This window comes from Dendrobates tinctorius, unplaced genomic scaffold (assembly GCF_039654945.1).
Source record: "Dendrobates tinctorius isolate UK_male_01 unplaced genomic scaffold, ASM3965494v1 ptg000322l, whole genome shotgun sequence".
NCBI lineage: Eukaryota > Metazoa > Chordata > Amphibia > Anura > Dendrobatidae > Dendrobates > Dendrobates tinctorius.
In genome coordinates this window covers 1962677-1977035 of record NW_027361989.1, presented here as the reverse complement: position 1 = coordinate 1977035, position 14359 = coordinate 1962677, and the positions used below count along the sequence as shown (strand labels likewise).

The window sequence follows — 14359 nt, the reverse complement described above, 5'->3', positions numbered from 1 at the left end:
AGGTACAGGGCTCACTTAAAAAATTATTAAAAAAGAAGAGTAGGAAAGCCTCCCCGAGTTCCTCATCAGGCTCCTCCTCTTCGGAGTATCAAGTTGAGCAGGGGTCATCTTCATCCTCAGACAGTGATACGGGGGGCAGACCTTGCTTTCCCGTAGAAGATACGGACGCTCTCCTTAAAGCCATCAGGTCCACTATGGGCCTGCAAGAGGAGAAAGCAGAGAGATCACTGGAGGATGTAATGTTTGGCGGCCTGCAAGAAAGGAAAAAGCGTACCTTTCCGGTCAATGACAAGGTTCAAGCCCTAATCGAGAGAGAGTGGAAGAAACCGGAGAAGTCAGGTAGCCTTCCCTCTTCAAAGCGCAGATACCCCTTCGAGGCTAAAGACACGGACGTCTGGGACAAGGTCCCAAAGATTGACGCTGCAGTGTCTAGGTCTTCCAAGAAGTCGGCCCTGCCCCTGGAGGATTCAGGGGTTTTGAGAGATCCCTTGGATAAAAAAGCGGACTCATACCTAAGGCACACTTGGCAGGCAGCGGCAGGGGGTCTGAAACCAGCAATAGCCGGCACCTGCACAGCCCGGTCATTAATGGTCTGGCTGCAACAACTCGAAGAGAAATTAGTCTCCAAAGTACCAAGGGAGAAAATATTAGGAGAAATGTACCTGCTACACGGAGCTGCCGCCTTCTTGGCTGACACCTCCGCCGACTCGATGAGGTTAACGGCAAGAGCAGCGGGGCTATCGAACGCCGCAAGACGGGCGTTATGGCTCAAAGGCTGCCCTGGGGACATTCAATCTAAGGCGAAATTATGTTCGTTACCATGTGATGGGCAGTTCCTGTTTGGAAAAAACCTGGATGACATCCTGGAAAAAGCCGGTGATAAAAAGAAGGGCTTCCCCAGATACATGGGTCATCAAAGGAGACCGCCCTTTCGGAGGGGAAGGTTCAATCGAGGCCGTCCCCCGGGAGAGCGGAAAAGGTGGGACGACAAGAGGAAAAAAGAACCAGGATTCATGTTTGGGGGAACTACCTCAACCGCCAAAAAATCCCCGCAATGACACCAGCCCTCCTGTGGGGGGAAGATTGAGGCTCTTTTTCCAAGAATGGGAGAAAATATCGGCCAACAATTGGATTTTGAACATTATAAAGAAAGGCCTAAAAATCCCCTTCTTCCAGCATCCAAGAGCTTCATTTGTGGTGACCCCCGTCAGGAAGAAACCAGAAGAGCAATCAGCCTTAGAAACAGAAATCTTAGGACTGTTGGAGAAACAAGTTCTGATAGAGGTCCCAAAAGACCAAGAGAGAAGGGGGTTCTATTCTCCCCTCTTCCTAATAAAAAAACCCGACCTTTCCTTCAGAACGATAATAAATCTCAGGCGCCTCAATCAATGGATTACGAACCAAACATTCAAAATGGAATCAGTGACTTCGGCCATAAAGCTGTTACACCACAACTGCTTCATGGCCGTAATAGATTTGAAGGATGCCTATTACCATATCCCGATGCACCAAGAATACCAGAAATACCTGAGGGTAGCCCTATACATCCAGGGCGACCTCAGGCATTTTCAATTTACAGCTCTTCCGTTCGGCATCTCCATAGCGCCAAGGATTTTTACAAAAGTAATAGCGGAAATGACAGCTTTCCTTCGAATCCACAATGTGATTATGGTGCCTTACTTGGACGATTTTTTGGTCATTGGCAATTCAGAACATCACTGCGCACATCAGGTAGAGAAAATAACGGAGACCCTGCAAAAACTGGGTTGGATGGTAAACTTAAAAAAATCAAAACTCCAACCCCTAAGGAAACAAACATTTCTAGGTTTCGTCTTGGACTCCGACCGTCAAGTTTGTCTCTTGCCAGAGAAAAAACTAGAGAAGGTGAGAGAAATGACCCTTACGGCAATACAGCATCCTCACATGACCCTAAGAAGGGCAATGTCCCTGTTGGGCACGCTAACAGCCTGTATCCCGGCGGTCAACTGGGCACAGTTTCATACCCGGCAACTGCAGGCGGAAATCTTGTCAGCCCAGAGACGATTGAAAGGGCGTTTAGAGGGGAAGCTGGAACTTTCCGAAAGGGGGAAAAACTCTCTCACTTGGTGGCTAGACGGCACAAATTTAGCAGGAGGAACGTTGTGGCACAGGCCCGTGTCCGATGTAATATTGACGGACGCAAGCTCCTCGGGATGGGGGGCACACCTGAGAGAACATATGGCCCAAGGGTCCTGGGGTCACATAGAGCAGAAGGCTTCCTCCAACTTAAGAGAGTTAAGAGCGATAAACAAAGCCCTAGAGGCATTTATCCCCATGTTTCAGGGTCAAAACGTCCGGATTATGTCAGACAACAGGGTGGCACTGGCATATGTCAACCACCAGGGAGGGACAAGGTCAAACTCCCTAATGGACGAAGCCAAAAGAATCTTCCTCAAAGCAGAACAACATCTAACCTCCCTAACAGCCCTACACATCAGAGGGACAGAAAATGTTCAAGCCGACTTTCTAAGCCGCAACAAATTAAAACAGGGAGAGTGGGTCTTAAATCGTATAATATTCCAGAGGATAGTACAGGTATGGGGGCAACCAGTGATCGACCTCTTTGCTACCAAAAACAACCGGCAAGTGAGAAGGTTCTGCTCATTAAACCCAAGGGAAAACCCGTGGGCAGTAGACGCTCTACAAATCCCGTGGCGGTTCAAACTAAGCTACGCCTTTCCCCCGATAGCGTTAATCCCGGCAGTGGTAAGAAAGATAAGAGACGAGCAAGCCAGAGTAATCCTCATAGCCCCGTTCTGGCCAAAAAGACCGTGGTTTTCACTACTACAAAGGATGTCTCTCTCGGACCCGTGGGTACTGCCAGAAATTCCAGATTTATTAGCTCAGGGGCCGATATTCCACAAACAAGTCAAGGGGCTCCATCTGACGGCGTGGAATTTGAGAGGGCGCTTTTGAGAGATAAAGGGTTTTCCCCGGGGTTGGTGACTACTCTAATGAAAAGTAGGAAACCAATAACAACCAACATATATGGCAGGACGTGGAAGAAATTCCTTCAATTCCTGGGAAAACCGTTAGGTCAAGAACCCCCAATCAAGTCCATCTTGGAGTTCTTGCAGGCAGGCTTACAGCTAGGTCTGGCGGTTAATACCCTAAATGTACAGGTTTCAGCGCTGGGTGAATTATACAATTGCAACATAGCAGCAGACAGATGGGTAGCCAGGTTCATAAAATCTTGCCACAGATCTAGGCCAGTTTCCTTACCGAAAATAGCTCCATGGGATCTAAATCTGGTACTGGAATCCCTTACGAAGGAGCCGTTTGAACCCATACAGCAGATTTCAACTAAAAATCTCACCCTAAAAACCATCATTTTGGTAGCTCTAACGTCGGCACGTAGAGTTAGTGACCTGCAGGCCCTTTCAGTCAACCCACCATATACCCAGATATACCAGGATAGGGTGGTGATGAGAACAGACCCTGCTTACTTGCCGAAAGTAGTAACTAACTTTCACCGAAATCAAGAAATTGTCCTCCCTTCCTTTTGCGAGAATCCGAAAAACCCAGGGGAGGAGAAATTTCATAGCCTAGACGTTAAAAGAACCCTAGTAGAGTATATGTCTATAACCAGCCAGTGGAGGAGGTCCCAGTCCCTATTTGTAGCCTTCCAGGGTGCTAGGAAAGGTTATGGAGTGTCAAAAGGGACTATTGCCCGATGGATTAGGGAGGCCATTAGTGTAGCCTATTCAGCTAGTGGCGTCCCGGTTCCTGACGGCATCAAGGCTCATTCCACCAGAGCCGTGGCGACCTCCTGGGCTGAGAAAGCAGAGGTGTCAATAGATCAAATTTGTAAGGCCGCTACCTGGGCCTCACCCTCAACTTTCTTTAGACACTATAGACTAAATCTATCCTCCTCGGCTGACTTGACCTTTGGTAGAAGGGTGCTGCAAGCGGTGGTCCCTCCCTAAGGTGTTCGAAGTCTCCAGAATCTCTCATGTGGTGCTGTCATGGGTGAAGGGAAAACCACCATGGTTACTTACCGGTAGCCGTTTTTTCCGGAACCCATGACAGCACCCGTATATTTCCCCCCCTTTTCACCGTTTGGGTGTGCACAATAGCCGGGTGTATTTGTGTGATGTGGTGTTGGATAAATATGTAACTAACCGGGAAGTCCTCTCAAGTGCTCTGTAATCCAACTGAAGCGGGGGAGAGGTGCCGCCCCTTATGTTTCAGTAGGTTCCTGTCCTGGCGGGGCGGATCCCTCTCTCATGTGGTGCTGTCATGGGTTCCGGAAAAACCGGCTACCGGTAAGTAACCATGGTGGTTTCATGAGTTTTAATTTTTAAAAAATTCTGTGGAAGCCTGGCTGAAAAGCAATGTCAGACTTTCATCTGCTCATTTTCATAGATTTTTGATTTATTTCTACTTTTGTCAGATTAAAGTTATTTCTGTGACAATTGTGGGTTTTTCTGTCATTAAACGAGGGGTACCAACAATTTTGACCACGTGTGTAGGAGGAGTGAATATTTTGACTCCACAGCCCCTTTCCGGAAATTAACACGCAGTGGATGTTGGAGTGAAAATTACACATTTGCCATTTTATTACCCAGCACATAGTGCCCAGATTGTGCTCCAGGAGACACACACCACAAATTAAGTGGATTCTTCTCACTATAATATTGCTAAATACAGGAATCCTAAATGTTGTTTGCGCACACTGCAAGACTCCGAAGTGAGAGCGGATTTTGCAGGATTGGTTTATGGAAACCTTGTTGCTTTTCAACAGCCTTTGAGCCACTAATAGTGCGGGAACCTCTGTTTTTCCATTGACAGATGATGGACCTGAGTGGGGACTTGTTTTTGTGAGATGAGAATTGGTATTATTTTCGCCTACATAACATTGATTGGTTTCTTTTTATTTGATATTTGGGAGGCAGAATGAACCAACAGTTGAACACCGCACACTACTGGCTCATCCAACAAGATTTTCTATTAGACTGTGAACTCTCATTGTCTTGGTAAATAATTAAAGTTTTTTACATAGCTTGCCATTTTTATGGACAGTTCAAGTAAAAACGTTCAAAGATATAAAACTCAAGGATATTTTATTAAAAATAATTGTTTTTTTATTTTAGCAGATGACTGTACCAGGAGATCAGAGGGACAGCTGACATCTTCAATTTTGAAATCTGATGATCTTGAGATCCTACAAGATACAACTGAAGTGATTGCTATTACTCCAGATATATCATCATCCATTCACAGCAAAGATCTGTCATCTGGTCCTATGAAACAGGTCCCATCTTCTGATTCATTACTGACTACTAAGAAAAATCAAAGTCACAAAAGAGGCAATAAAAAACAAACTGCTCCTAAAGCAAAGAAGTCATTTTCATGTTCAGAATGTGGGAAATATTTTGCACGTAAATCACTGCTTGTTGCTCACCATAGAACTCACACAGGGGAGAAGCCTTTTTCCTGTTCAGAATGTGGGAAATGTTTTACACATAAATCAGATTTTGTTACCCACCAGAGAACTCACACAGGGGAGAAGCCTTTTTCATGTTCAGAATGTGGGAAATGTTTTCACAAAAAAAAACTTTTTCTTATTCACCAGAGAACTCACACAGGGGAGAAGCCTTTTTCCTGTTCAGAATGTGGGAAATGTTTTAACCAGAAATGGCATCTTGTTAGTCACCAGAGAACTCACACAGGGGAGAAGCCTTTTTCATGTTCAGAATGTGGGAAATGTTTTAACCAGAAATGTAATCTTGATATACACCAAAGAACTCACACAGGAGAGAAGCCTTTTTCCTGTTCAGAATGTGGGAAATGTTTTAACCAGAAAGGGAATCTTAATGAACACCATAGAACTCACACAGGGGAGAAGCCTTTTTCCTGTTCAGATTGTGGGAAATATTTTAACCGGAAAGCGCTTCTTGTTAGACATCAGAGCAGTCACACAGAGGAGAAGCCGTTTTCATTTTCTTAATGTGGGAAATATTTTACTTGGAAATCAACTGTTAATAAACATTAGAGACATCACATAGGGGAGAAGCCTTTTTTATGTTCATAATGTTGATATAGTTTTAAAGGCGAGTACTCTGGCAGCTGTGCTCTGCTTGTGAGCAACGCATTATGTCCCTGCCATGTGCTGCTTACAAGCATAAAGCAGTTGCTGGTATCAGAGCAGGATTCAGCAAGGGAGCGCCGGGTAGGTAAGTGTAATGCTTTTTTTTAATGTTTTGTGATGGGGCCATGGATACCAGGATGGGGCCAATTATAAGGATTGGGCTATGCATACCAGGACTGGAATGGGGGGCCAGTCATACCCGAATAGTGATGGTGCCCTGCATACCAGGATAAGGATGGGGGCCATGCATACCAGGAGCGGGATGGGGCCAATCATGCCAGAATAGGGATGGGACCCTGCATACTAGGACAAAATGGGGACGCTGCATACCAGGATAAGGATGAGGGCCATGCATACTACGACATGATGGGAGCCCTGCAAACCAGGATAAGGATGGGGCCATGCATACTAGTATAGGGATGAGGGATCTATGTATACCAGGGTAGGGATGATGGGACCATATATACCAGGATATGGGATATTAAGTACAGAATAAACCACAATTTTTGCTTCAATTTTTTTTTCCTAATTTCCTCTAAACCTAGGTGTGTCTTATAGTCCAAAAAATACAGTATATATATCTTTTTTTTTTTTCTCAGTGAACTCATTCCTCACGTTTGACCTCATTAAAATAAAAACACACTACACTGGCGGGCCGGCTCCACTTCAGTGGTGTTGAGACTCACGGTCCCGGGGCTAATGTGAGGTTCTCACATCACACGAGCCCTGCACCCAATCAGCGGCAGCTTCACTGCTCCTTCCTTTGGTCTGAACATCAGCAGGAAGCCAGGGCTGCGGCTGCTCTCTGACGGCCTCATGATGCTTGATTTGTCCGAAGGTGGGGACAGTGATGTCAGCGCTGATTGGGCACAGGGCTCACATGACATAAAAACCTCAAGAGACCCCAGAAAGCAGGTACCGACAACGTTTTCAAACATCAAAAATCCCACACGGGGAAAAGTCATTATTATACCTAGAGTGTGAGAAATGAGTTACAGGAAAATCGTATTTTGTGGGCCATCAAAAATAACTCAGACGAGGAGAACCTATATATATTATTCACAAATTGTACAAAAACATGATGCACGCGGCGTGTGTTCAAGAATGATATATTATATGGGAGTTTTATAGAATAAACCAAATACCAACAGAAAATAAACGACCAAAAACAAACATTTATCAGTAAAATTAACTCATCTTAATTAGGTAAAGTATGAAAGAATTGTGCCATTTTCCGATACCCGTCGCATCTTCATTTTTCATGATCTTGGGTTGGGTGAAGACTTATTTTTTTTGTGGACCGAGCGGACGTTTTTAATGATACCATTTTGGTGCAGATACGATCTTCTGATCGCCTGTTATTGTATTTTAATGTAATAGTGTGGCGACCAAAAAAACTTAATTCTGGCATTTTTTACGTTTTATCTCATTACGGCATTTAGTGATCGGGTTAATTCTTTTTTTATGTTGATAGATCGGGTGATTCTGAATGCAGCAATACCAAATATGTATTTTTTATTGTTTTATTTTAAATGGGGCAAAAGGGGAATTTGAACTTTCATATTTTTTTTTACTTTTTTAATATTTTTATTAACTTTTTTTTTTTTTTTTACTTTTGCCATTGTGAAGACATACAGCAGTGTTCCTTAATTAACCAGACAACTATTTTTAGCAAATAAAGAATAATAGAATGTTATCTGTATGTTGGCCTTAATTTTAAGTGTTTAATTTCTAGTTGGTCAAGAAAACAGACTTTTGTTTGTAAGTCGGTAATATTGACTTTTATTGTGCGCTTATCCTTGATCACTAGTGATGTTTGCTGATATGCTAATTATGCATTGTGTTATGGAGCCAGTTTGTTGACTTCTAAAGCAGAGAGGGAAAAACTATGCAAATAGTTTAATCAAGTAATGCTACTGGTTCTCATCTCCATTCTTACCCTTTATGTAAATACTAAATGAGGGACACTTGTTAAGTGTACAAAAAGAATAACTACAATGTCCCAAAACCTAATCCAAAAGGGCAAATCACGCAAATCCGTATCACAAATCCCATCAATATAAACATGGAACAAGGAAGAAATCCCAATAATATTAAAAATTCATTTTATTCAAAAATTCTAAAAATGACAAAAGCATAATGCCGTAATAGGGGACACCGTACACACTTAAGTAATCATGATGAGACAATGTAAGACTGACATGTATGAACCAATTACATGACAGTACATATCAATTCTTATATCAATAATTATAATATTTATTCCATACAGTCAGAACCCATATACAATGTCTGAACAAGATCAATGATATCCAAAATATCCCTCCCCTAAGGGTATAAGGGAAACCACTCAGAGGCTAAAGGCATATATACTATAACCGTGTAAAATAACACGGACACAATGAGAACGTCAAGAATCCTGATCATAAATATGACGATATGCACAGAGCACAAGGAATGAAAAAGTAATATTACCTCTAATTACAAGTGTGATCCAGCGTCCCCTCACCCCGACGCGCGTTTCGCCGCCTGCTTCTTCCGGGGGCGTCAAAGAATTAAGAGTGGTGTACTTAATTATTTGTACCAACTGTCCAACTGGGGGGTCTGTATGTGGGAGAGACAGGGCAAAAGCTTAGAACAAGGATGAATTCTCACAACTACACAATAAGAGAAAAAAGAATAGATCTACCTGTGGCAAAACATTTTTGTAGCCCTGATCACAGCACCATGGACATGAAATTACTTGTATGAAAAAGGTAACTTCAAATCTCAGAGAAACAGAAGGATCTGGGAGTATAAACTCATGACAGTCTTTGACACTCTCAATGCAGGAATGAATGTGTCACATGGATTCATGTCTAATATCAATTAAGGAATTTTCTCCTCAGACATTGTGGGGCATCACAACACAGAACCAGACCCCTATCAGGGGACAATAAAACTTTCACACTCCTAATCTATGAACTGTTCCAATATTTATGGCCACCACTGTTTATCCCTCCCCCATAATGATAGTTCTACTTCACGTCATTTGTCTTACCTATTGCATTATGTCTGTGCTATGTGATTCTTCAGATTTTGTATTACTCTATGCCTGAAGAGACCTGAGTAGTCTGGAAAGCTTGCAATGTGTTACCATCTTTTCAGTTAGCCATTAACCCCTTTACTCCCAAGGGTGGTTTGCACGTTAATGCCCGGGCCAATTTTTACAATTCTGACCACTGTCCCTTTATGAGGTCATAACTCTGGAACGCTTCCATGGATCCTGGTGATTCTGACATTGTTTTCTCATGACATATTGTACTTCATGTTAGTGGTAAAATTTCTTTGACATAACTTGCGTTTATTTGTGAAAAAAATGGAAATTTGGTGGAAAATGTTGCAATTTTCCAATTTTGAATTTTCATGCCCATTAATCACAGAGTTATGTCACACAAAAGACTTAATAACATTTCCCACATGTCTACTTAACATCAACACAATTTTGGAACCAAATTTTTTTCGTTAGGAAGTTATAAGAGTTAGAAGTTGACCAGCCATTTCTCATTTCTACAACACCATTTTTTTTTTAGGGACCACATCACATTTGAAGTCACTTTGAGGGGTCTATATGATAGAAAATACCCAAAAGTGATACCATTTTGAAAACTGCACCCCTCAAGGTGCTCAAAACCACATGCCAGAAGTTTATTAACCCTTCTGGTGCTTCACAGGAATTTTTGGAATGTTTTAAAAAAGAAATGAACATTTAACTTTTTTTATAAAAACTTTACTTCAGATCCAATTATTTTTTTTCCCTAATGGTAACAGGAGAATTTGGACTGCAAAAGTTATTGTGCAATTTGTCCTGAGTACGCTGATACCTGATATGTGGGGGTAAGCCACTGTTTGGGCGCATGGTAGAGCTTGGAAGGGAAGGAGCGCCGTTTGACTTTTTCAACACAAAATTGGCTGGAATTGAGATTGGACGCCATGTTGCGTTTGGATAGCCCCTGATGTGCCTAAACAGTGGAAACCCCCACAAGTGACCCCTTTTTGGAAAATACACCCCCCAAGGAACTTATCTAGATGTGTGATATGAACTTTGAACCCCCAGGTGTTTCACTAAAGTTTATAGCGTCTGGGCGTGAAAATATGAAAATCATTTTTTCCACAAACATGATTTTTAGTCCCCAATATTTTATTTTCCCCAGGGTAACAGTAGAAATTGGACCCCAAAAGTTGTTGTCCAATTTGTCCTGAGTTCACTGATGCACCATATGTGGCAGAAAACTACTGTATGGGTGCACATTGGGGCTCGGAAGGGAAGTAGTGACGTTTTAGAATGCAGACTTTGATGGAATGGTCTGCGGTGTCATGTCACGTTTGGAGAGCCCCTGATGTGCCTAAACAGTGGAAATCCCCCACAAGTGACCCCATTTTGGAAACTAGACCCCCCCAGGGAACTTATCTTATTTAGATAAGACCCCCCCTGGGAACTTATCTAAATGTGTAGTGAGCACTTTGAACCTCAAGTGCTTCACAGAAGTTTATAACGTAGAGCCATAAAAGTAAAAAATATTTTTTTCCACAAAAATGATATTTTCTAAGCCAATTTTTATTTTCTCAAGGGTAGCAGAAGAAATTGGACTCCAAGAGTTATTGTGCAAATTGTCCTGAGTACGCTGATACCCCATATGTTGGGGTAAACCACAGTTTAGGTGCATGGCAGAGCTCAGAATGGAAGGAGCGCCACATTTTACTGTTATGGTTTGCAGGTGCCATGACACACTGGGAGAGCCCATGAGGTGCCAGAACAGCAGAACCCCCTATAAGTGACCCCATTTTATGAATTACACCTCAATGAATTCATCTAGGGTTTGCAGTGATCATATAGACACCATGGGTGTGTCACAGAATTTTATACCATTGGGCAGCCATGCGGAGAGACTCGGGAGGACCGGAGCACTATTTGCCTATTCAAGTGAATGGGTCTGTGCACATGTCAGTGTGTTTCCATGGACCGTGTGTCCATGAGCAAACCACGCTGACGTCCATTTTTAATGTCAGCATGGGCCACAAAACAGCATACGTGCACACATAAATCACATGGATATCATTCATGTGACACGCATTGGCACCGGGGAAGAAGCGTTACAGTAAGCGCTGTTCCCCAGTGCCAGGTGCTGAACACGACTCACCATTCTCCCCTGCTTGTGTCGATCTCCGGCACAGTACCAGTACCAGAAATATCAGGACATGTGAATGAGGTGCTATAGCGGGTTTTTATGCTTGGCAGCTGTCACACACTAAAAGATGCTTTTCATTGTAAAAATAGTTTTTGCATCACCACATTTTGAGAGCTATAATTTTTTGATCGCTTTTTATTCTGATTTTTGGATGCAGAATGAAGAAAAACCATCAATTCATGAGTTTCTTTTGGGGGGGCGTTTATACCGTTCCAGGTGTGGTAAAATTGATAAAGCAGTTTTATTCTTCGGGTCACTATGATTACAGCAATACCTCATTTATATCATTTTTTATGTTTATACAATAAAAACTATTTTATATAAAAAAATAATTATTTTTTCATCGCTTTTTTCTGAGAGCTATAACTTTTTTATTTTTCCGCTGATGACACTGTATGGGGGCTTTTTTTTGCGGGACAAGATGGCGTTTTCAGCGGTACCATGTTTATTTATTGATCACGTGTTTTTCCACTTTTTGCTTGGCGGTATGATGACAAAGCGTTGTTTTTTTGCCTTTGCTTTTATGGTGTTCACTGAAGGGGTTACCTAGTCGAACAGTTTTATAGGTTGGGTCGTTATGAACGTGGCAATACCTAATATGTGTACTTTTACTGTTTAGATTTTTTTTAATTCAAATATTTATTTAATGTTAGAATAAATATTGACTTTTTTATTTTCTATTTATTTTTTTTATTTCTACAATTAGTTGCATGTTTTTTTCATTTCATTCTATCTTTTACACTTTGTCCCACCATGGGACAGTCATTTTTTGCAGGCTGATCGCTTCTATGGCAGGCAGATGAAGCAACATCCCCATGTTATAGAACAGGGGTGGGAATCTTCTTTCTTCCAAGGGCCATTTGGATATTTATACCATCCTTCGGGGGCTGTACAAGCTCCGCCCACAAAGTACATCCTGACTCTGGCACTGGTTTCATGACTTAATCTTTCATTGCATGCCCTTCAATGTTCAGTAGTGAACACTGTGTGTGTGTGCTAACAGAGCAAGAAGAAATTAATGAGCTTCTGGCAATCAAAATACAGCTCCCTGCCCAAGAATGCAGTCCCTGAGAATCTGCTCGGAGGCCTGATAAAAGGTCATCGAGGGCCGTAAATGGCCCTGGGGCCTGAGGTTCCCCACCCCTGCTATAGAAGCTGTCAGCGCTGCACTCAGTGCCCTGACACTGAGAGACCGCCTGACTTGCACTGCGCATGACCAGGAAGTTTCTTAGCTCTGGTCGTGACAACATCAGGTTACCATGGCAGTGATCGCGACCTTGCGTCACGTTGTGGGGTCTCCGATCCAAAGGCAGAGGGACTGTCAGACCTCTGACTGCGCCAGGAATGCTGTGATCATGTTCGATTGCAGTATTTTGGGGGTTAAAATGCCGGGAGTGGTCTGTGACTGCTCCTGGCACTTAGTGCTGGGTGTCAGCTGTGAGAATCAGCTGACACCCGGCCACGATCGGCCGCACACCACCTGTGTGCGCGGCCGATCACCGAGACATACTATTCCGTCAATGGTCAAATTGGCTCAGGGCACATGGACGGAATAGTACGTCTGATGTCAGAAAGGGGTTAAACACAATACCACCCCTCTTATTTATTGTATTACGCTGCATTAGAAACTAAATAATTACGGTATGATGAAAATCAGCTTAAAGTTTCATGGAGCAATGTCTACCTTTCCCTCTTACCCCCCTTAGTTCGTATGATCCCTATTTTTTGTGCTTCAGTTTTCCTTGGTTTTTCCTTTTCTCTAGGAGCCAAGTCATATGTGACGCCCCTATCACCGACTCTATGGTCTCTGCGCTGACTGTAGGACTTGTAGCTGTTTAACATTTAATAATTCATTGGTTATAAAGAAGCTGTCCGGTTGAGTTATGAAATGAGCCGTGTCCTCCTGATTCTCCCCTTCTGAATTCAGAGCTGACAATGACAATTTTACTTGTCCCTTGTTTCTACGAGATCTACAAGTTTTCCTTTTACCGCTACATGTTATTGATACATAAAAGTTTCAGGACTCGGAAACATTATTTTTGCAAATATAAAGATGCGTAATATTTTGTTAGGCCAATTGTCTGATACTTAGAGGAAGCTTAGCAGCAATTCCAATATCTAAGACATATCTAAACACTATTACGGATTACAGTCACAGAAATTGCATTATAAGCTGTGGCCCTCATTCAGTGACAGCTCTTTTTCTTGTCTCTTGTACTCCGGCACCGGGTCATCTCTTACAATGGTCCAACGTTATCTACAAGCATTGGTGGATTCCATTGTCCTTGATCTCTTTTTTCCATAGGTGCAATATCTTGGTGAAATCTCTCACCGTGCTCATCGCTCACGACTTCACAGTTTGGTTGAAAAATGTCTTGATGCGAATGTAAGAAATGAATCTTTAAGGACATGTACAGCCAAGATCCTGACACAGTGCGGAAAATAAGTATTTGATACGCTGCCGATTTTACAAGTTTTCCCTCCTACAAAGAATGGAGAAGTCTGTAATATTTATCACAGGTACACTTCAACGGTGACAGAAAATCTAAAAATAAAAAAAACAGAAAATCACATTGTATGATTTTAAAATAATGAAATTGCATGTTATTGCATGAAATAAGTGTATGATCACCGACCAACCACCAAGAATTCAGACTCTCTCAGACCTGTTAGTTTTTCTTTAAAAAGCCCTTCTACTCTGCTGTGACCTGTATTAATTGCAACTAGTTTGAACTTGTTGCCTGTATAAAAGACACCTTTCCAGATAATCAGTCACACGTCAACCTCTCCACCATGGCCAAGACCAAAGAGCTGTCTAAGGACACCAGGGACAAAATTGCAGACCTGCACAAGGCTGGGGTGGGCTTCAGCACAATAGGCAAGCAGCTTGGTGAAAAGGCAACAATTGTTGACAAAATTATTAGAAAATGGAAGAAACACAAGTTGACTGTCAGTCTTCTTCGGTCTGGGGCTACATGCAAGATCTCATCTCGTGGGGTAA

The 14359-nt window shown here is 42.5% G+C and overlaps 1 protein-coding gene across 1 annotated transcript in view; it reads left to right on the top strand.

Moving 5' to 3' along the window:
- Positions 1-14359, top strand: part of LOC141074061 (uncharacterized) — a 134085-nt gene that overhangs the window by 19625 nt on the left and 100101 nt on the right. The window contains 1 exon segment of the mRNA XM_073561577.1: positions 5136-5945. Within this exon segment, the coding sequence (XP_073417678.1) occupies positions 5136-5945 (810 nt within the window).